Genomic DNA, 21,375 nt, shown 5'->3' on the forward strand with positions numbered 1-21,375 from the left:
AGCCTGCGCTGCAGCACTTGGGCATCTTCCGCTGCTTGTACTTTTCTGGTCAATGTCACTCCCATCACTGCTCTGGCGCGCAACGCTGCCGATGGATACTGGTATGACTCTGTCTATCGGGGGGATGCTGTCTGCCATCTCCATCCTGGACTCCTGCATTCTGCATTCTGGACGCCTCTGATCCCTCCTCACATCGTCTTGCTAGCGATCTGCCATTACGGAAGTGCAATGACGATCAAGGCGGAAACCGATGCTCCCGTATATGTCGCCCAACAGCCAACCCTTCAGCTTTCTACTCCGCCCGCTACGCAACCTGGCGTCAACGATAACGTGTGGGGCGCCCTGATCCCAAAGAGCAAGGGATTGGCCGGTTACGAGTTTCATAAAGCACGCGGCCAACACACGTACCTCATCGGCTCCAGGTCTCGCGGCGGCGGCGAAATCGGCGAGCCCGTTGACATCGTTCTCCCCAATACAGGTATCAGTCCGCAGGCTGTCTTTCATGTTTTCTGAAGGCACATCGCTGATGTCTGGTATAGGCAGCCTAGACTGCCGCATACAGTGGGACGGGGGGTCAGCCGCGTGGATAGTCGACTTTTCGGACAACGGCGCCGGTGTGTTTGTGAGACGGCTGGGTTGTTTATGATATACGTTCGACAGTGCTGACACGTGTCTCGGGCAGAAGAACGACTCCCGGCTCAAGCATGGAGAATATAACTTCCTGCGCAGCGGTGACGAGATTGCATTCGGTGTTGACACGACAAGTGGCCATAGCGGCGAAGACCATGTCCATCGCTTCCGTAAGCATCCTGGATTGAGATTCGGTCATAATGTTCTGACTTTGTCCACGACAGGCTTCGTTTACTACAACAGACTACCCGACCCTCCCGCCAGCGGCGTTGAGAAGCACTACGACTTCATTTACGTATTGGGCAAGGGAGCGTATGCGACCATTTACAAGGCCTCCAGCAGGGAGAATGCCCGGTGGTACGCAGTGAAGGTCATCGACATACAGCAGCTAAGTTTGTCACCTGATTGGGTGAAGGATCTCGCCAACGGGCCGCCAACCGATCCCGATGTGAAGAAGCTTTTGAAAGAAGTCACGATACTCGAACGACTACACCACAAAAATATATGTCAACTCAAGGAGTGTTTCGTCGAGCGCCATAGAATCAGTACGTTCCCTCTTGGTCACAGGCATAAATGTCTCACCAGGGTTACGAAGGCCTCGTTATGGAGCTAGTGGAGGGTGGCGATCTGTGGACACACCTCAAGGCGAAAGGGAGAGCGATGAGTACGCAATAATTCATCAACCGTCCGACACCACTCTGACTATACTCGATATGGATGCAGCGGAGAGCGAGACGGGTCAAATTATCTATCAGATCTGCGACGCGCTAGCGGTACGTCCCTCGACTTGTGGTGTGGGTGAAGATCAAGGCTGATCATTGACGTGAGCAGTACATCCACACACACAACATAGCACACCGTGATTTGAAGCTCGAAAATGTGCTTTTGACATTGGACAACCCACCGGTCGTGCAGGTTGCAGACTTTGGCCTTGCGAAGGCCCTCAGCACCTTGTCAGACTTGCGTGTACGTTCATCCCCGCTATCATACGTCTCTATGCTTAACCTGATACCATTTACAGACCTTTTGCGGCACACTCGCATATATCGCGCCGGAGGTTGCCATGAAGGACAATGATAGATATACGGTGGTGGCGGACAGCTGGAGCCTGGGCATCATGGCATTCAACATGTGGGCAACTCTTCGCAATAGTCGCTGACAATCTCATAGGCTTACTTTCGAGTCGCGTCCTTATATGAAAGGAGTTACCGATGCGGATCGCCAGATCCAGGTCACCACTCGCCAAGTGAACTGGGAACTCCTAAAGAAGCATGGACTCAGCAAACAGTGTAAGATATACTTCTCGGTCACGACTGATGATATCCTGCACGCTGATGTCGTCGCCAGGCGAGCGCTTTCTTCGCGGCCTTCTGGAGTACGATCCTCTGCGGCGGACGACTATGGCGGCTGCCCTTCGTGACCCTTGGCTACGTGCGCATGCGCCCAAGGCGCCCAGCTCCCCGAGGGAGAATCCTTTGCCCGCATCACTATCCGCCGAGGTTCCGGCTCCGGCGCACACTCCCGCAGGGCGACAGCTCGTCCACGACATTATCCCCCCTTCAGAACCTCAGCCCACAAGGCGGGCCCGGCGACGGACGACAAGCGGGGTCACGGCCAAGGAGGCGGAGCAACAGTCATCGGACACGCATACGGGCGTCGCTGTCGTCGACGACGCCCGGGTGAAGGGCACGGGCCGAGCGCGCAAACGCAAGGTCCAAGACCGGTCCGACGCGTCTCTAAGTCTCGCAATCAAGTTGGAAATGTCGAAGGACATCGATATCGTCGCGGCTGGCGCGGCGGCCGCAGCCATGGAGCCCGCAAAATCTAGTGGTAAGGGGAAGCGTACGGCGGCTCGGGCTCCGGCGAAGAAGAAAGTCCACACTGGCGGCGCCCGGATGACTATGCCTGCTGCGGACGACTCGGACGAAGTGCCGGGACTGGTGCTGCCTCGCCGTTCGCCTCGACTAAACTCGCCTCGGCTTTGAAATCCCTCGAAGATCTCAAGCTATCGCGAAGTCTATCGCCTGTTTATTCGCACCACTCCTCGGCAGACGGCGTGTACCTCAAGGTTGATAGCACTACTTTACTTTCATCAAATCTTGTACTTTTACTTTCATCGTCGCATCGCATCCTAAATGCTCTAGCCCCACATTCACACTGTACCCTACCATCCCTGATCCCTGAAGCCTGAAGGTCTGATCTCTCAGTGGCACCCTGAGTCCATCTCGACGTCTAACTGCTGTATCTCGTCTGCCCATCCATGTGCTTACGCGCGCCCCATGCATTAGTATAACGACACGCCTCCGGCCGTTTGATCCTATATCGGCCACCAGTCCATTAATAAATTGCCATGTGGTTTAGAGTGTCGCTTAGTGCTATGCATTGTCTCCGCGAGGCTCGTCCGCGATGTCAGCGAGGCGGAGTTCCCCTTGATGGTAGCACACGTGGTCTTGCCGGTTATGGGTGATGACGGCGTGTTTGGTCATGGTCAGGTCAATGTCACCCCATCGTCCTCCCACCATCCACCGTCGCATTGCATCCGCCGCTGAACAGAGTTTGACAAGGAGCGAGAGCACTGCCAGCGGCGGCGGGACGGCCATATACGAGATAAGCGCGCCCGATTCCATTCAGTAAGTCCGGATAGGCAGGGGGGCCCACTCAGGCAGGTACTCAGGCATTTTCCGCTACTTGTACTTTTCGGGCCTTTCCTACAACCATCCACAGCGCACCTCCGGCACGCGGACCTGCCGGCACAGGGCAGTTTTTGGCGGGAGCAGGACCCGAGTACACCTTTCCTTGTCTCTTGACCCACCCTGGACTCGTTCTGCCTGTTGCGCTGTTGGTCTTGCTCTCGAGACTTCATCTCGAACAGCTTCGCTCTTTTGGTCTCATCTAGGCTGCACTGGTGCTCCTGGCGCATGCTCGACGCACGATGGTTTCCGAAACACAACAGTCTACCTCCACGCAGTCCACCGAACAACGCACACAGTCTACACAGCAGGCGTCGCAGCAGGAATACATCGTAGACACTACTTGCTGGGGAAGCCTCATTTCATGCAACCCTAAGGTTCCAGGCTACAAGTTCGAAAAGGCGGTCCAGGAATATCGCATTGGCAGGAAGGCAGGCCCGTCCGTCGAGATCGTTCTCCCCGCGCCCAAAATCAGTCAGTTGTCGCAGTCTCAGTACTCATTTCTTCGGCGCATAAGTATCTGTGGTTGACTTCCGGAGCAGGCGGTCGTCACTGTACCATCAAATGGAATGGCGAAGAGAACGCGACGTCGGCGGTGACGGTCACCGATAACTCGCGCAATGGCACGTTCGTGAGTTTTCAACATTCATGTCTGCACGTCCGTTGCTGATATATATGCATGGGCAGATCAATGGCGGGCGAATTCCTACCGGGACGTCCCATATTCTGCGCGACGGTAATGAGATTGCGTTTGGGTCCCGTAAGCTACTGGACTTAGAGGTTGAGGCTTATGACTATCGTACGTTGGACACGTCATTTGACACATAGACTGTAACTGAATGCTCGCACGGTGTCAGGGTTCATCTTCCGCCATACACCCTTTAACACGTCTGCAGAAGGCGTGCACAAGAGCTACGATATGCTCCATGAGCTCGGCAAGGGCGCATTCGCAACGGTCATGAAGGCGCTGAACCGGGCGGAGGGGCAGTGGTACGCGGTGAAGATCGTGCACGTCCGCAAGCTCAAGCTGCGCGATGGGTGGGAGAAGGCGCTCGAGGGCGGCCTCCCGACCGACCCGAATGCGAGGAAGATGCTGCGCGAAATCAAGATCCTCGAGAAGTTGGAACACAGGAACGTGTGTCAGCTGAAGGAGGTGTTCCTGGAGAGCCATAGCATCTGTACGTGTTGGGTTTGTGTTGACTGCGATAGCGCTCACGTTCAGTGGGATACGTTTATTGTTTTTTGGCACAGACCTCGTCTTGGAGCTGGTCCAGGGCGGTGATCTCATGAAGTACCTGCTTCAGAAAGAGGCAAATAAGGAGACAATGTGTGAGTAACACGTATATCGGTGCCTTGTCCTTCCTGACGCGACCGCCTCTTATAGCAGAAGCCCAGTCGGCACACATCATTCTCCAGATCTGCGAGGCTCTCGCCGTAAGTGCATAGCGAAGTACGGCGCGCTTGACGACCGATGTTAATGACCTAGCAGTACGTCCACAGCATGGGCGTCGCACATCGTGACTTGAAGCCCGAGAACGTGCTCTTGACGAGGGATAACCCTCCCGTCGTCAAGGTCGCGGATTTCGGCCTCGCCAAGGTCATCGACACGTTCACAGATCTGCAGGTAGGGTTTGCTACTTCCCTCTCGGAACGTTGCGCCGCCCATGATGCATACGACAATTACAGAGTTTGTGTGGCACGGACAAATACCTTGCGCCCGAGGTTGTGATTCACGGCCCGGAGGGTTACAACCAAATCGTGGACAGCTGGAGCGTCGGCATCATCGCGTTCATCATGTGCGTAGCCCTTCGTTTTACGAGGACTGCTGTATGGGTCTTACACCGCTCATATTTGCGAAGCCTTACTCTCCACCATTCTCCGTACGTCGATGATCTGGAGAACGAGGGCCTCGAGACTCGCGTCACTAATCGTGAAGTGAACTGGGCGTGCCTCCGAAGCCGCGGCGTCGACGAACAGTGTGCGGAGCGTTGCTCTTACTCGCCTCATGCTGGTTGCTCATTCAGATTATATCCTAGGCGAGCGATTCCTGCACGGTCTTCTCGAATTCGATCCCACCCGGCGAACCACCATGGCGGACGCCTGCCTTGACCCGTGGCTGGTAGCGCAGGCGGCGGCGGGGCTTGACATCACATCGGAGCATCCTCTTTACCTACTTCCCGCATCTAGCCCAGCCCCGGAGCTTCCTGGCGACTCCAAGCGATTTTCTTCGCACGATGACGGCGCCCCGCTCGCGGACCTTAAACGAGGGGCTTCAGGGGCTTCAGGCTGTAGAGGCTCGACCAGGGCTAGCACCGAAGAGGTCGACCAACCCCAGCCGCGCTCTAGATCCACCCTCACGCGCACTGCCACTGTCGTTCACGAGGAGGGCGAGTCTAATCTGGGAGAGACGGTGCGCGCGTACAACTTCAAGCGTAAGGTCAAGGACAGGTCCGACGCGTCGCTTAACCCGGAGGCCGACTCATCGCGCGACCTGCGCTCCGAGACGACGGTCGGCGTGGCGCCCGCGACGGAGCCCCGTGAAGTGAAGAAAGGGTCCTCTCGACGCGCCCCGGGGATTAAGCGAGTCCGGACTGGAGGGAGCGAGACTGCTGGGTCGAGTGCGAATGGTGATGAGTCTGATGAGGTTCCGGGGCTGGTGCGCCGTCGGTCGCCGCGGTTGAATCCGCCTCCATCCTGAGGGCCTTGGACATCGGTTTGAGGAGTTTCGGTGCTGGTAGCTCAATCTAGTCTGAGGTGAATTTGCATCGTGCTGGATGGATTACGCGTATATACCTGCCCGGAGTATTTACGGAGGTTGGCTATGCTTTCTTGCTATGATGTTTTCTGAGCTTGCCGAGACTACAACGCTCTGATTGACCTGTACCATGCACTGTCAACAACATATCTATTACCTCCATCATCTGAGGAAGCTTTCAAAGCTACAGTGTACAAACCTAATTTGTGGACGAGGGCGTAACTCGGCCGTGCCTGGAGCCGACGGTGCGATTATCCCACGGCCCCGTGCGGCGTGACACTCGCGTATCGGTAGGCGCGTATGTTGGCTGGAGCGCTAGCCACAGCGGCGGTGCATTTGTGGGCGTACTCCATCACCACCATCCGCGATTTCTCCTCGTCTGCTCGTCCGTCCGCACCCCTTCTTCCCCAAAGCACGCGTACGGCGGGTCTTACTCAGTAGCATAGTGCATTTGTCATCGTACGAAGAAGGGAGCGATAAACGGCGTTCGCATACGATCAATCGGACCGCCTTGTTCTCGAGAGAGCGGGTTTCCCACATCAAAGTCTAACGCGCGCCTTCTTCCTTCCCCTCCCGCCACCCAGGGCTCCGATACCACAGATGGACCCTCCACCCGTTCCACCACATACCGGTATGTCTTTGCAGCGCGTATACTTCTCGCGTGTGCTGAGTCGTAGACAGCAGCGTACGACGCGACAGGCGTTGTGGCTAGCAGTCAGGACTCGCTCGTTCAACCTACACAGCAAGCCACTCAACTTCAAGCCACGCAGGAACCCGCCTCACGACCTCTGTACGACGTTGACCCTAACATATGGGGCAAGCTCGTGCCATACACCGAGACCGGCCTCCCAACGATCATCTTCCAACGTTGGAAGCGCACGTACCAATTCGGACGCAGCCCCGCGGACGAAAAAGGGAACGATGTCGCGTTGAGTGGTTTGCTGATCGGCCGTAATTACTGCTTCATGTTTTCTGTCCGTGGCCTATGGTGAACTGACGACGCGTCTGGCGTTCAGGTGTCAAACACTGCACGATCACATGGGACGGCGAAGTCGGGCTGAAACCCTCCATCGTTGTCGCGGACCACTCAAGCAATGGGACCTTCGTGAGCGGAAGATCCCCTGCTCTGCGTGATAGGATGCTGACAGTTTTGTCGCAGATCAATGGTGAATTGATTGGGAAGACCCGTACCGCAATTCTCCGAGACGGCCAGGAGCTTTCATTCGGGACATGGGAGCCTCAGAAGACCGAGGACGGGCATATGGTCGCTTTTCGTACGTTCCTACGGTTCTGGTCTGAGTTCTGTCCTTATTTCGTGCACTCAGGATATATCTACCGCCACGCAGCGGTCAGTCGGCCGAGTCATGGCCTGTACCAACATTACGACCTACAGGAGGAGTTGGGCAAAGGCACGTTCGCGACGGTAATGAGGGCGCTCCGCAGGGACGACGGGAAATGGTATGCCGTGAAGATAATCGACCTTAACAAGCTCAGGAAGGACTGGAGCCACGTGGTGTCCGAGACGAAGGACATCGACGAGATTTCGAAGGAGATTAGCATCCTCCAGCGCCTGCAACATCCCAACGTCTGCGAATTGAAGGACTTCTTCGTTGATGGTACCAGTCTGAGTGCGTATCACTGAACTAACTAATCGTCGCTGGGCTGACTTACGTAGGTCTCGTTCTGGAGTGGATGCCCGGAGGCGAGCTACTGCACTACCTCTTGAACAATTATAGCCCAGATAAGCGTATGAGTAAGTGACCATTCGCGAGCGTGTATGCACGCTCTGACACTTGTTGCAGGCGAACCACACGCACAGTACATCACGTATCAGATATGCAAAGCATTAGCAGTAAGTACGTGCCTCGGTTTCATTCGCATTGCCGCTGATGCACCCGCAGTACGTGCACAGCCAAGGGATTGCGCATCGAGACCTAAAGCCCGAGAACGTGCTTCTGACCAATGACAACCCGCCCATAGTCAAAGTAGCGGACTTTGGGCTCGCGAAAGCGATCGATGGCGAGTCAATCCTCAAGGTACGTGGACGAATATTGGACAGCCCTCGTGTCTAGGGCTCATGTGCGCTATAGACAGTCTGCGGAACGCCTGTATACCTCGCCCCGGAGGTAATCACCCAGGGCGGTCGAGGTTATAGCCTACTCGTCGACAGCTGGAGTGTCGGGGTGATCGTGTTCTCGATGTGCGTGATATCGGAGCAAGCGCAGTCTTTTTCGTGCTGACAGCTTGGACAGGCTCACGATGAGCATCCCATTCCCCGAGGACACCAGGGGTAACATAGAGCAACTGATCGCAAACCGGTCTCCGCAGTGGGGGATTCTGTACCAGTGCGGAATTAGCGCAGAGGGTATGTCTCAGACGTGATCGTACCTTTTGCGCTCGACTAACGTACAGTGCAGGAGAGGACTTCCTCCGCGGGCTCCTGCAAAGCGACCCACTGAAGCGGATGAACATGGCGGACGCGTGTGTCCATCGCTGGCTCGCTAGCCAAGTTGAGCAGGATATGAACATCCCGAACGTCCCTGCTCCTCTGCACAACCCGGAAGTCCCTGTTAGCGCGGAGATACCCACAGCCATGGACGATGTGCAACCTGCACCACTAGCGTCATCCCAACCCACACCATTCCGACGGATCGAGTCCTATTCATCCGTGCCTGGCCTACAACACGGCCGGGAACCGGATCCACCACTTCCCTCCGACATCCCTCAGGACGCACCAACCCCTCCCGCAGATGATATCGAAGAGGACCCACCGGCGAGATTGACGAAGCGCACAGCGTCACGCGCGTTCAGCTCGTCTTCGTCTCTTGATGCGGTCGAGGTCGCCCCCGTTGGTGCATCTGGCTCCATTCCGCGCACAGCGCTGCCTGCTGGTGCGGCCGAGGTCGACGGGGCGCGGGAGACGGCGGGTCACAAGCCCCCGACGAAGAGGGCACGCGTGGAGGCCGTCGGGCCCTCCTCCAGCGAAGACTCCTAGCGGGCTTTCGTGCTCGACGCACGTCCTCTAGGGGAACGCGCATCGTGCTTTCACCGGATTTATGCTGCCACTGCTTGCTTCATATGCGTTCCCTCATCCCGTCTTCACTGTCGTTGTTCCTCGGGAACAGTTTCCCGTTTCGGTCGTGACGTCGCCAAGTCGACTATCCCCGCTCAATCTCCCCAATTTCGGTTGTGTATAGGTATTTGTAGGACGTTGTGCAAAGGTTCCAAAAGCGTATGTCTATTACCCCATCACCGGCGGGCGTCCGAGTCTATCCTGTTTGTAGCTATTACTGTGGATGTCGTCGAATACCTTGTAGCTGATATACACCGGATTTATATACGTGTACTATCGCATATCGCGCTTGCCTATGCTTACTCTGGGCGACGGCACAACGTTAGGAGGTTGCGCAATTTTGGCGGCTCCGAGTAGTCCTCGGAAGACTTGCTCGGGCCGTCGAATAGCGCCCATGTGCCTCCGGGCGTCTGCGCGAGTTTCGGCGCGTCTTTCAACTTTGTCCGCCGCCATCGCATCGTCTGGCATGCACCTGCAACTTAATCATAGCCCTCAATCCACTACCGTGTTTGGTGAGCTTGAAAGATGGCTCATGATGCCGTATTTGAGCGCTCATTAACAACGCTAGCAGTAAGCATGCAAAAATGATCATTCAACTGTACGGCGACTCCAAAGCTTCTCCAAAGCTACAGAAACAACGGATAGCCGGTCCAAGTATAAGGATAGCATTATGACCAGAGCATTCTCAAAGTGTGAGTAAACGGTTTGGAAACCATCTCGATTATGACTATGTTCGACTCCTCCGGTATTCAAGGTCTCTTTCTTCGCGCCGCTCTTTGGCTGACTTGACCAGACCGAGGCCCTTAGGGGTGCTATATAGCTTGAATACTGCCAAGACTTTGCCTCAACCTTCCGCTGTCCCCCGCACAAATTCGCAGCCTCCGACACTCTATCATCTCCACTACATCCACGATACCGATGTCGTACGGGTCTAGAGATTCGACCGTCTCACGCTCGCACGAGCCGGAGGACGCGGTACTCCCTGCGTCTCGGTACTCAGAGAACAAAAAAAGAGATTACAGGGACTGGTTCCTATCTGACAGCAACAATACAGCGCAAGGAAGAGATTCGGCAGTCTCACGCTCGGACGAGTCGAAGGACTCGGCGGACACTGATTCTCGGGACTCGGAGAACTCGGAGACCGCTTTCGACCACCGGTTCCAACCGGACGACAATGATGCAGCAGACTACGACGGACCGACGCAGCCGGACAAGACACCGCCCTACGTTCCCGACCCGACGCTCTGGGGCTGCCTGCAGCCTCTGGGCCACGAGCAGGAGACGATCTGGTTTAGCAGGTCGGAGCAGGTGTATCACTTCGGACGGGAGGTGGACACGGAGGACCGGTCGAACTATGTCAGATTGAGGGGAAGCAACATCAGTAGTAAGTCTCGTAGGAGCGTCTGCTAATGGCTGGATCGCGCGCGCTCCGAGTTGCCGCTGACAGAGTCGCCGACAGGGAAAGCCCACTGTGAGATTCAGTGGGATGTGATGCTTTCGGGGGCGCACTCTGTGGTGCTCAAAGACGGGGGATCAGAAAACGGTCGCACTTGGGTAAGTGCCAGTGGACATGCGGCTTCCTCTGGGTGTGGTTGTTCACGAATTGGACTAGGTCAACCAGAGTATGGTCGCACAGAATAGCTCCCAAGCCGTGGATCACGGCGATGAGGTTGCTTTCGGAACACCGGAACAGCCGAAACCCGGCGAAGAGCTCATCTCGGACCACAGTTCGTACCTTAGCGGAAATGCGAAATATCCTGTGCTGACCATCGTGCAGGATACGTTTTTCGCTTCGTCAAGCCCCGGAAAGAGGACAACGGTGAGCTCTACAAGAAGTATAACTTGTTCGAAGAGCTGGGAAAGGGATCTTTCGGTAACGTCATCAGGGTGAGACTCAAAGAGGGGCCGAAGGATGGCGAGAAGGAGAAGAATTACGCAGCTAAGGTTGTCCGCAAGGGAAATGTACGGATGGTATCGTGGGATGCGACTCTAGGCGAGGATGGCGGTGAGCCGGAGACTCAGATAGAGCGCGAGGCTGCCAGTATGAAGAAGCTCGGCAGACACGCTCATATCTGTCATCTGGAGGAATTCTTCTCTGAAGAACATTGGCTGGGTACGTGGATATATGACGTAAATGGCCTTCGCTGACTGTTACTTGCTATAGCTTTAGTGATGGAGTTCATAGATGGTGGCGACCTCCGGCAGTATATGCAGAAGCACCACAAGGGCAACTCAATCGGTGAGTTTGTATTCTTTAGAGGCACGTATCGCGCACTGATGAGTGTGTAAGGGGAACACAAGGCGTCATTCTTTACGTACCAGATCTGCGACGGACTCGCGGTCAGTACATACTCCGCCTCACGCTAGTCTCTAAGCAGTGTTCGAGACGCTCATTATCTTTCTAGTTCATGCACAGGCAGAGGATTGCACATCGCGATCTGAAACCCGAGAATATCCTCCTGACAACCGAGGATCCGCCACGGGTGAAGATCGCAGACTTCGGGCTTTCTACGGCGGTCGGCGAGGCCGCTTTACTCGTTGTATGTTTACGCTCTCTCTTTACATTTCCCAAGCTTGATGCCAATTGTCACTTTTAGACTTATTGCGGAACCCCTGCGTACATCGCTCCAGAGGTGAAGATCCGCGGCAGTGAAGGCTACGACATGCTGGTAGACAGCTGGTCTGTCGGAGTCATGACGTCTGAGATGTGAGTACCTCCACACCTATGAACTTATCCTAACGCACCATTTGACCCCGGCGCGTAGGGTTACCTCGCCTCGTCGGATTCCTTTCAATATTGGTCACGGGACGCCACAGATTCTCTGGGGTATATTCGGGGGCCTCAGCGGGAATGGTAAGCGCCGCGCATCTCGTGTTCTGGTAGGATCATTGTCCACTGACCCTGACGTGACTGGCCAGCCCGACGTTTCGTTGAAGAGCTTCTACAGATAGACTCGCAGCAACGTATGAACATGGCTCGGGCATGTGACCATCCCTGGCTCGCCGTACCGCGGCGTCTCATGGCGCGGAGGCTGGAGCTCGTTTCAGACGCCGGCGGACGAACAACTAGCGAGCAAAACCGCGACTCAGGAATAGATGCCGACGAAGAGATGGACGCCATCGAGGCGGCTCTTTACCAGTTCTTCCACCTGGGGATTCATAGCGAGCTGCTAGGCAGCGCCTCTGGGGAGGCTATCGCCGATACCATTGACGACGCCCGCCCTTTCGCATTAGACGGCTCCCCAACGGCGAGTCAATATGTGGTAGCAGGTTCTGATATGACCTCGGCGGACGTCAGTACCGCGGACACTTCGCAGGCGCGAAGGCGCACCAGAAGTTCTGCCAGTGAGTCGTCTCCCGGCTCCTACAGTACTCATGTGTCGAAGAGAGCCCGATTCTCCCGCGGCACCTCGGCAAGTGAGATATTGGAGGGCGGTGACATGCTGTCACCCGGCGAAGGAAACGACCTAGATGCACACCAGGATTTCGTATCTGAGGATATCTGGCGCTTGTACCCCCCACGGCGTAGGCTCGCCCAAGACCTGAATGAAGGAGATGGGATGGCGGAAGACTAAGTGTCGATATGGAAGGAATATCGTCCCTGCTGGGAGTTTACGTCGACAATTTACACATGGCGTACGAATGCTGCCAGGATTCAATACTTATTCGATATCGATACCAGTATTTGATGTTTGTTTCGCTCATGTTCATATATACATGCTAGAAGTTCGTTCAACCTATGATATGTATGAGGTGACGACGACGCGACCTGTATAGTACTAGTCCTTAGAGTGTCAGTCACTTCTAGTAACCCGTGCGTGTGACCGCACGCGGCGTTGGCGACCATATCCAGCAAGCGCTCAAGACCCCACAACGTCGCCTTCACTTCTGCCACCACTGGCTGCCACCCTATCTCGCACTCCCTGGTTTAATCATATACTAGGCGATTTAACTGGCAACCAGTACTCATGACGATGAACACGAAAATGTTATAACGACTGCTACTAACCAGGATAGACTCTGTATAGAGCGGCTGACGCCGTATTATACCCTTTCTCGCAAGCCTTTGAACCGTTTGAGTACCGTGCACTATTGACCGGCTTCAAGTTCATGGCTTAGATCCATTATGTTACCTCATAGGCTCTTAGACTCGCTGTTTGACTGGCAGTCCGCTCTCGTAGCGGTATATAAATACGCAGCAACTTGCATCGACTATCTCTCAATTGTTGCCCCTCCGATTCCCGTCCCTTCGCACACATTTGCCTGAAACCTTGTCATCATATATTTAATGTCTACAGATACTCTCGAACTCGAACCTACTGTTCGTTCACGGTCCCCCACCCAGGCTCTTTCTTCCAGTGGCGGTGTCTCTGAGCAAGACACTGTGGCCCAACTCCCGGCGACACAACCGATCGACGTCCCGGTATACGTTCCGGACCCAAATATCTGGGGTTACCTGAAGCCGTATGGCACACAGGGCGGTATCATCGCCTTTCGGCGCTGGAAACATATATATCGCTTTGGACGATCAGAGGAAGCTTACAACATCGATGAGGTCATACCCGACATGGGCATCAGTGAGCGGTGGTGCTGTATTTCAAACTGGGAGGCATAGCTGACGTACTTTAATTTTCAATCTAGGCCAGTTTCATTGTGCCATCGAATGGAGTCCCCAAGAGAACTTGGCGACGATATATGATAACTCCCTGAATGGAACCTTCGTGAGTGGGCTGGCTGTAACATTTGCGAATTGGTATATTCAGGGGGGGGCTTTTAGATCAACCACAAAAAGATTGGCCACGGAAACAGCAGGATCCTCCGTGACCGCGATCAGGTTGCATTCGTTACCCTGGGTACGTACGCTATCCCCTGGCACAGTCTAGCGTCAGTGCTCACCTACTGTGCCGCAGCGTACACCTTCCATCTTGTTGCTCCCTGGAAGTGGCCTACTCGCGCGATGTATGAAACGTACGACGTCCGGGGCGATGAATTGGGAAGAGGCGCGTTCGGCGCGGTTGTCAAGGCCTTGCACATGCAGGAGGGTAAATATTACGCTATCAAGATGATTCTACACGAGAGAATGGAACCTGGCACGAACCTGTCGGACACCATCATGAGGGAAGTTGCGGTTATGCAGCGCGTAGGCCTCCACCGACATATTTGTCACCTAAAGGAGTTCTTCGCGGAAGAAGATGAGCTAGGTGCGCCGTCATTACGCCTCGCCCGCGTTCGCCGCTCACGCCGTCGCAGCACTGGTGCTCGAGCTTGTATGTGGCGGTAACTTGAAGACCTATATGAGAAAACTGCGTCCTCTGCGAATGAGTGAGTGAGCTGTTACCTCCCCTCCCTCATTGATTGACACAGGTGACAGGCGAAGCGGAAGTCCAATATTTTACGTACCAGATATGCGACGCATTGAAGGTGCGTCATTCCGGGTTCCCTGACGAGCAGCAGTCCTGATAACCAGTACAGTGCATACATACCCAAGGGATAGTGCATCGCGATCTCAAGCCCGAGAACGTGCTTCTCACGGCGCACGATCCGCCCGTGGTAAAGGTGGCGGATTTCGGCCTTGCGAGGGTCGTCGACGGCGTCGCGCTGTTTCAGGTACGTAGAACGACCACGCGATACCCCACAATTGCTCACGCTTCCCGGGCAGACCAAGTGCGGTACCCCGGCATATGTTGCCCCGGAGGTGTGTGATCAGAGCGGCGGTGGATACGACGTCTTGGTGGACAGCTGGTCCCTCGGGATCATGATTTTTCAGATGCAAGTGTTCATAGCGCACGCACGTCCTCACCGAGCCCCCGCTGACCCGCGCGCAGGCTCACGTTACGGCTACCGTTCGACGACGATCCTCGCATGCGGTCGAGCAAGATCTTTGCTCCGAAACAAACACGCCTGATTAGGTGGGATGTCCTCGACGCTTGCGGCGTCGGCCCAGACGGTACGGCTGTTCCCATCCCGCAGTTTATGACTGATTTACTCACCCGCTGTTCCCGGACAGATCAAGCTTTTCTACGTAAACTCCTGACACACGACCCGCAAGGTCGGATGACGATGGCGGCGGCACGCGACCACGCCTGGCTCTCCGAGGTACGAGCCATGTGGCCGACGAACGTCAAGGAGGACGGGGAGATCTCCGATGCGTTCCGCCATTTTTTGAGAGGAGTGCCGGATGAAGAGGCGGTAGAGGACGCAGGCAGCGCGTTGTCGGTAGATGGTGAAGCGGTAGAAATCACGGACGGAGAGGACTCGGAACGGCCTACGCATGCCCCCGGAGACCGAACGGCCGTCGCTGACGGCGACGCACCGTCCTCCGCCCCGTTCTCTGTCGGCGCGATGCAGCTGAGCACACTGACGGATCTGGGTGGAAGCTGGATGCAGACGCAAGCGCAGACGCGAACGAAAAGGAAAACGCGCCTTCGGAGTCCCAGTAACGACGACGACAGCGCGGGCAGACCCCGTACGACGAAGAGACCTAGGATGGCATTTTCGGGTGGCCGCGCGGCCCTCACTGTGCGGCGAAAGGCCTCCGAGTCCGCCGATTCCGCTGTCGAGTCTGGGTACGAGAGCTGGTCTGCCCCCGACGACACCGATCGTGCCCAATCCGACGACGAAGGGAACGACGATCACGGCGGTCTGTCTGGCATAGCGGAGGACCCTTCACAGGGCGTAGACGAGGGGCGTGAAGTTGTCGAGGAGCAATGATCATCGCGAGCAGGTCGTCACAGTCACCTCGATCCGTCAATGTCGCCTTCCGCCTTCTTCGCGGGGCGCAGGGCATCCGGCACAGTTCATCCCCGGATCGATGCGACGCGCGACGCCCCTTTCGCGAATATGCTGATGTTGGGATCCGGTTTCTCTCTTTGGTGCATTTCCAGCTTGGGCTTGGCCCGGGACGTTCGTGTTCTCTCACACTAGCTATGCTGTGATGGCTCTCGGGTCGCTTCTGCCTCCATCCATCGGATCGTCTTCCTTCAATCTGGCTTGCTTTTAGGTCATAGTTGTGTACGAGTGACCTCATGTGTGTAAAATCGTTGCTGGCATCGGACCGATGTTTTTGCGGATGGAACAACATGGATAGAGAGCGAGAACATAGCAGCATCAGGAATATACAAGACGTGAGCGACTAGACAGCGGGATAATAAGAGCGGGGGTGCAGCGTGTCCGAAAGCAGGTACAGGGGGGCGACGAGGGCCCGCCGACATACAGAACTCGCGATATCAAAACAAAAACATACAATGACGACCCCTTCGACGCGTGTACTCCTCTGGGGTGCCGTTTTGGCGGCGGGCGAATCGCGGGCGGGCCTCTACTTGAACTCGCGCACGACGACGGGGCCGGTGTACCCCGCGGAGTACCGGTTGCGCGAGAGGGGGCGCTGCGCGGACGCGGGGAACTCGCACGCCTGCTGGCGCTGAATGCACGGCCTGACAATGAAACGATCGGTGCTGCGTCAGCGTGCGCGGAACGCCGGAACCTTGCGAAACATAGACGAGGAACGCGTCGCACGGGCCAACTCAAGGAGGGGAAGAGAAGGGCGGAGGGTGACGGCCGAGATCGGAGAAGGCTTCCGCGGCCGCGAGTACACTTATGCGCAGGTCCGTGAAGGGTGCGGCGGCGTCCGGCGCAGGGCGCAAGCTCAAGGTGCGCGCGCGCGATGGTTAATGGGGGCGGAAGGGAGACGGCAGAACGCGCGCGCGGGTGCGATCCGATAGGAATAGGCGTATGTTGTGTGTGCGCGCGCGATATGGGATGCGCGGCGTGTCATGAGACTCGCCGACATGGGATGCGCATGTTCCACGCCGCCCCGCGGGGGACAACCTTCCCCCGGAGGCATAACTCAAACACCGATCGCGCCAGGCCGGCCGCGACGGCATGGCGCGAGAGGTAGTATAAAGGACAGCGGATGGGAGGGAAGGAGAAGAGCACGCAAGAGAGCACTCACCCGCACCGCCGCGCCTCGTCGCCTTCCTGCGGGCCCCCGCACGCGATCTTGCGCTTGCGGCAGAACGCGCACGCGACGGGCGTGCCGCGCTTGTACGGCCTCTTCGCGGACGTCGTGCCCGGCACGATCTGCACGGACGCCTTCCCGCCGGGCTCTGCGGACAGCGCGAGCTTGCGCCCGGTCGTCGGTGAGTAGATGGCCGACTTGTTCATGACGTATTCGCCCTCGCTGTCCGTCCCCGGCGTGCTCGCGGACGGCGACGGGTTCGCGGCGGCGCTCGTGCTAGGGCCCGCGCGCTCGGCGCCGTCGTGCAGCCCGAGCTGCATCTTGAGGGCGGCGAGGCCTGTGCGGGGACACGTCAGCGATCGCGTGGCATCCAGGTCTCGTAAAGTGACACTTACGTGCGGCGTCCTCCCTGCTCAAGGGAGACGACGGCCCCGGGCGCGTCGGCGGGTATGGCTGGCTGGACGAGGCGGCCATGGCCGTGGTTCGGCGATCGTTGACGCGGTTGCTGAAGCGCAGCTCGTCGAGCGCGGCGCCTAGCTTCCATTGCGAAGGCACAATGGCGGGCGGCGTCTGCGCGCGGGCGTAATGGAAGCCCGCGCCTCCGGCGGGCGCACCGAACGCCGCTGCTGCTGCTGCGGGACCCCAGCGGCCCGGTTGAAATTCCTGCGGGTAAGAGCACGCGACGTTAACCTTTGGGTTCTGTCCAAGGCGAAGGAGGGCGGGGCCTACCTCGTGCAGTGATGCGGGCTGCGCCAGTGGGCGAGACTCGCCGCCGGGGTCGTCCCTGTTTCTTCTTTGTTTTGGAAGAACAGGGTCAACGCGCGCGGGGGAGGTAGACGTCGTGAACGACGTCTGCGGGGCGCCTTCTGCCGTGACGGCAGGGGGGCCCGTCGCGGGCGCGCCAGAGGGCGCCGCTTCGGCCGGAAGGGGATTTCCGGCGTGCATAGCGGAGTGAGTGGGCTGTTCTGCGGGGTATGCGTAGGGGTTGCTGAGTGCGTAGTAACGCGTCGAGATCGCGCTCGGCGGGACGTAGTGCGTGTAGTCTTGAGGCTCCGCGTGGAAGGTCATCGGAGCGAGACTGGGACTGTAGGGCACGTAGCCTCCCGCCTGCTGTTCGAGCTGTCAGTGATAGAGCGCAAGAGAGATGAACGGAGAGTGCTTGCGGTGTAGAAACCACCGGACCCGTGGTCGCCAATGTAGTCCGCAGAGTCATCCTCCGGAGCGGTGAAGGTCGGGTCGATTTCGTGCTCCGAGGCGGGGTTCATGATGTCGAAGGCCCGCGGCGAAAACCAGCGGCTGCAGTGCAGCGCCGCCGTGCAGTATAAGAAGGGTGTCACCGATCCGACGCCAAGGCGCTGGACGTGTCAGAATATGTAGGCGAGACATGGCGAACGGGAGGGCGTCGTCGTGGGACAGAGAAGACGGCGAGTAGGTCGGGACTCGCGAGGCGGCGGCGGGCGAGCCTAGGAGGGCACGCGCCGATGGCTAGTCCGCTTTGGGAGAGGCCGTCGTCGCGGTGGCGTCACGGACTGCGCGTCCCTGCGAGCATTCAGTCGCGTATGCGACGCGGCCACGCGACCGACGCCATCATCAATGTCCTCTGGGGGCCTTCCTGCGACGGGTTTGGGGCGCTTCGCGCTGCGCGGGTGACGGGATATAGACTTCAGGAAGATCGCGTTGTGGTCGCGCGCGGGCGCGGGGGCATTCAGTTCGTCCGGGGATGCCGTGTGCGGGCCTGTGCATCTGGAGATTGCGCGCGCGTGTAGGGCCCCTCAGCGGGCGGCTGTGGGTCCGAAATAAAGTGCGGTCGACGTCTGAGGAGGGCGAGAGGAGGGTGATGGGGCGCCCTGGTGTCCAGGGCCGTCGTGGACTGGAAAGAGAAGAGAGATCTGGGAAGCGTCCGAGTGTCGGAAGCGAGATTTTGATCATGCAACAGCGTACGTGTTTCGCGCGTCGGCTCGCTTTACGTCCGCCCAGAAAGGGCCGATGAGGGCATCTGCTCGCCCGGTGCGAGCTGGCCGACGCCTGCGGGCACTGGCGGGGGGCGAGCAGGGGCGATGCGATCTGTGGGTAACGTTAGGTGCGTCCAGCGCCGGGGGCGCCCTGGGATGCCGCGCGAAGCGATGCGGGTTCCGAGCACCTTCCTCTTGATTTCGCAATCTCATGCCGCCGCTGGAATGTGCACATACCATATCCGCAACATGGACCCTCGGGACGATGTTTCGTTGTGCTGTTGAGGGTGTGCGGCGCGCTCTCAACTGATGCAAAGAGTCATATCGTGCCCAGAGCCCGCAGACGACGCTTCTAGAGCGGCCAGGTCGAGTAGAACAGGTCCACAGCCACGTCGCGCGCGCCACACGCTTGCGAAGATGTGACCAACTGTGACCGGTTCTGGAACGCCACGCGTGAAACGTGACAAACGCGTCCTTTGGGCGGAAGCGCCCGCGGACGGTTGGGTTGAGCCACCGCCACCACGGTCTCGTCCAACTTCCCCGGACTCGCTGCACCTGCCTTTGCGACCATGCTCAGTTCACGCCCCATTTCGTTCCATGCCGACCCAGACTCACAGCCTATCATGAACACGAAGACCCCCGGCCGCAAGGCCCTCAAGAACCGCGCCGCGCTGCAGGAGAACGCGGTCTATAGCGGCGCGAAGACCGTGCTATCCAAGAAAAGCGCGCAGCACACCCCGTTTCATCCTCGTACGCACCTTGTTTACGTCCTGCGATATGTGCTGACCCTGAGCTTCGCGGCCCAGATGGCAAGAAACCGCTCATGTCTGTGTCGGTGACTCGCCCCCTCATGGACAAGACACCGTTTCCGAACCGCGTCGCGGGTGGGTCGAAGACGCCTGGGCTCAAACTATCCAAGCTCGCGCTGCTCGTGCCTGAGCCAGAGGTGGGCGAGTCCCCGGACGCTGCGCCCCTCCTCCGCCCGTCCAGCACCCGCAAGAGCCTGCGCGGCCGGCTCAGTGGCACGTTCAAGACCCCGATCACGAAGGGCGACCACTGGAATGTGAGCCCGGGCGACATGCAGCTGGAGCCCGCAGGCGGCGCGGAGGTCGAGGCGAGGGAACACGCCGCGGAGATCTCCGACGCGGACGACGAGATGGAATACATGCCGCCCTCTGCGATTGGTGAGCGTTGCGTGAGTATTCCGTGGAAGCTGGAGGGCTGATCATGCCCAAGAACGCGCCTACGAACCGCTGTTCGAACTTCCGGACTACACAAACATGGGCGGGGCCCTGTTCAGGCTCGGGCACGCACCTCTCACGGACGACGCGCTGGACGTGTATTATGCGGCCGATATCGAGCAGCAAGTGGACGTAAGAGAGCTCGTCTTGGCCAGTGGCCCGACGCCTGGGTCTGCCAAGGGCGAGGAACTGGACTTGTCGGAACTCGGTGCGTCCGTCGGTGCACGCTATTGGACACAGAATTTAAACGTCTTCCGCAGATGATGACAGTCCGTTCGCTCGTAAACAGCCTAAGCCTTGTCCTGCACCGACCGGGGCCAAGGCGGCCGGGCCCTCTGCTCGGACTGTGGCCAATCGGACCGCTCCCACTGGCGCATCAACGCGAACGGTGCAGGGTCCGTCTCGACTCGGGGTGCCCCAAACGCGCGCGTCGTCCAGGACGACGGGGACCCCGAATTCGACGCCCGTTCCCGTTGCAGGTCCTGCGCCCACACGGACGTCAGTCCTGAGAGCGGCGAAGGCGGCTGCGGCTTCGAACAGTGCGACCACGCCGCACCCCATCCGAGCCGCGGGGAGCGTGAGCGCTGGGGCGCGCCCAGCCCCGGCGGCGCTGCCGCGGAGGCCGGCTACGAGCCTCGCGGCTACGAAGCCTCTTGTCCGCTCTGCGACCGTATCTGGGCCGGCGAAGGCCGCTGGTGGATCGGCGGTCGCGGCTCCGCGCACACGTACAACGGCTGGCGGCGGACGCGCGCGGTCGGCGACGTTTATCGGGCCTGCGAGCGGGGGAAAGGGCCCGAGTGGTGCGAGGGTGGGCGTGGAGGACGACCCACTTGCCGCGATGCTGGAGAGGGATGCCGGGCAGGGCCCGGTGGAAGACTTCCTGTTCGAGCTCTGAGGGCGAGGAACGTGGGGGACTCGTGGTCCGTTCATATGATGTCTTGGTATGTCGCCTGATACGAACTTGTACAATTACGGTCGTTTGAGATATGTTATCGATATGTAGGTCCGCGCCGTTTGTTTTCCGGGTTTACTGGGGTTTCGGGCTTCTGGACAAGGCTTGGAGGAGAGCCAGTGATC

The 21,375-nt window shown here is 58.1% G+C and overlaps 7 protein-coding genes across 7 annotated transcripts; 6 read left to right on the forward strand and 1 right to left on the reverse strand.

The window, feature by feature from the left end:
* Positions 1-228: 228 nt before the first annotated feature.
* TRAVEDRAFT_69567 (kinase-like protein) lies at positions 229-2,769 on the forward strand (the record flags this gene model as incomplete). The annotated part of the gene is made up of 10 exons (XM_008036492.1): positions 229-484; positions 540-622; positions 683-800; positions 855-1,175; positions 1,226-1,294; positions 1,354-1,403; positions 1,462-1,596; positions 1,652-1,761; positions 1,801-1,919; positions 1,978-2,769. 10 exons carry the CDS (start codon positions 229-231, stop codon positions 2,613-2,615), a joined length of 1,899 nt encoding a protein of 632 aa, XP_008034683.1. The 3' UTR covers positions 2,616-2,769.
* Positions 2,770-3,562: 793 nt separating this feature from the next.
* Positions 3,563-6,018, forward strand: TRAVEDRAFT_34695 (kinase-like protein; the record flags this gene model as incomplete). The annotated part of the gene is made up of 10 exons (XM_008035494.1): positions 3,563-3,794; positions 3,863-3,951; positions 4,008-4,119; positions 4,178-4,498; positions 4,572-4,649; positions 4,705-4,754; positions 4,810-4,944; positions 5,007-5,116; positions 5,180-5,298; positions 5,357-6,018. 10 exons carry the CDS (start codon positions 3,563-3,565, stop codon positions 6,016-6,018), a joined length of 1,908 nt encoding a protein of 635 aa, XP_008033685.1.
* Positions 6,019-6,675: 657 nt separating this feature from the next.
* On the forward strand, positions 6,676-9,337 carry TRAVEDRAFT_69569 (kinase-like protein; the record flags this gene model as incomplete). Its single annotated transcript, XM_008036493.1, has 11 exons — positions 6,676-6,706; positions 6,757-7,026; positions 7,092-7,180; positions 7,235-7,349; positions 7,401-7,703; positions 7,751-7,828; positions 7,878-7,927; positions 7,977-8,111; positions 8,166-8,275; positions 8,328-8,440; positions 8,493-9,337. 11 exons carry the CDS (start codon positions 6,676-6,678, stop codon positions 9,068-9,070), a joined length of 1,872 nt encoding a protein of 623 aa, XP_008034684.1. The 3' UTR covers positions 9,071-9,337.
* A 729-nt stretch (positions 9,338-10,066) lies between these two features.
* Positions 10,067-12,619, forward strand: TRAVEDRAFT_17922 (kinase-like protein; the record flags this gene model as incomplete). Its single annotated transcript, XM_008035312.1, has 11 exons — positions 10,067-10,532; positions 10,596-10,702; positions 10,761-10,875; positions 10,926-11,261; positions 11,313-11,387; positions 11,439-11,488; positions 11,554-11,688; positions 11,746-11,855; positions 11,914-12,002; positions 12,068-12,493; positions 12,519-12,619. 11 exons carry the CDS (start codon positions 10,067-10,069, stop codon positions 12,617-12,619), a joined length of 2,010 nt encoding a protein of 669 aa, XP_008033503.1.
* Positions 12,620-14,623: 2,004 nt separating this feature from the next.
* TRAVEDRAFT_95911 (kinase-like protein) lies at positions 14,624-14,918 on the forward strand (the record flags this gene model as incomplete). The annotated part of the gene is made up of 2 exons (XM_008036494.1): positions 14,624-14,755; positions 14,808-14,918. Coding segments are annotated over 2 exons (243 nt in total), but the record flags the coding sequence as incomplete, so codon positions are not given.
* Positions 14,919-17,095: 2,177 nt separating this feature from the next.
* On the reverse strand, positions 17,096-18,173 carry TRAVEDRAFT_17924 (uncharacterized protein; the record flags this gene model as incomplete). The annotated part of the gene is made up of 2 exons (XM_008035313.1): positions 17,096-17,442; positions 17,501-18,173. 2 exons carry the CDS (start codon positions 18,171-18,173, stop codon positions 17,096-17,098), a joined length of 1,020 nt encoding a protein of 339 aa, XP_008033504.1.
* Positions 18,174-19,687: 1,514 nt separating this feature from the next.
* On the forward strand, positions 19,688-21,307 carry TRAVEDRAFT_142622 (uncharacterized protein). Its single transcript, XM_008036495.1, has 4 exons — positions 19,688-19,807; positions 19,864-20,241; positions 20,294-20,506; positions 20,559-21,307. The coding sequence occupies exons 2-4, from the start codon at positions 19,881-19,883 to the stop codon at positions 21,191-21,193; spliced, it is 1,209 nt and encodes a 402-aa protein (XP_008034686.1). The 5' UTR covers positions 19,688-19,807; positions 19,864-19,880; the 3' UTR covers positions 21,194-21,307.
* The last annotated feature ends 68 nt before the right edge of the window (positions 21,308-21,375 follow it).

The sequence above is a fragment of the Trametes versicolor genome (assembly GCF_000271585.1).
Source record: "Trametes versicolor FP-101664 SS1 unplaced genomic scaffold TRAVEscaffold_2, whole genome shotgun sequence".
NCBI classification, from domain to species: domain Eukaryota; kingdom Fungi; phylum Basidiomycota; class Agaricomycetes; order Polyporales; family Polyporaceae; genus Trametes; species Trametes versicolor.

What these genes read in the sequence shown, in the direction of transcription:
- TRAVEDRAFT_142622 (XM_008036495.1), top strand. Translation starts at nt 19,881, where the DNA reads ATGTCTGTGTCGGTGACTCGCCCCCTCATGGACAAGACACCGTTTCCG. An exon ending in CATGCCGCCCTCTGCGATTG is followed by an intron (nt 20,242 to 20,293) that starts GTGAGCGTTGCG and finishes ATCATGCCCAAG; the next exon opens with AACGCGCCTACGAACCGCTG. An exon ending in ACTGGACTTGTCGGAACTCG is followed by an intron (nt 20,507 to 20,558) that starts GTGCGTCCGTCG and finishes CGTCTTCCGCAG; the next exon opens with ATGATGACAGTCCGTTCGCT.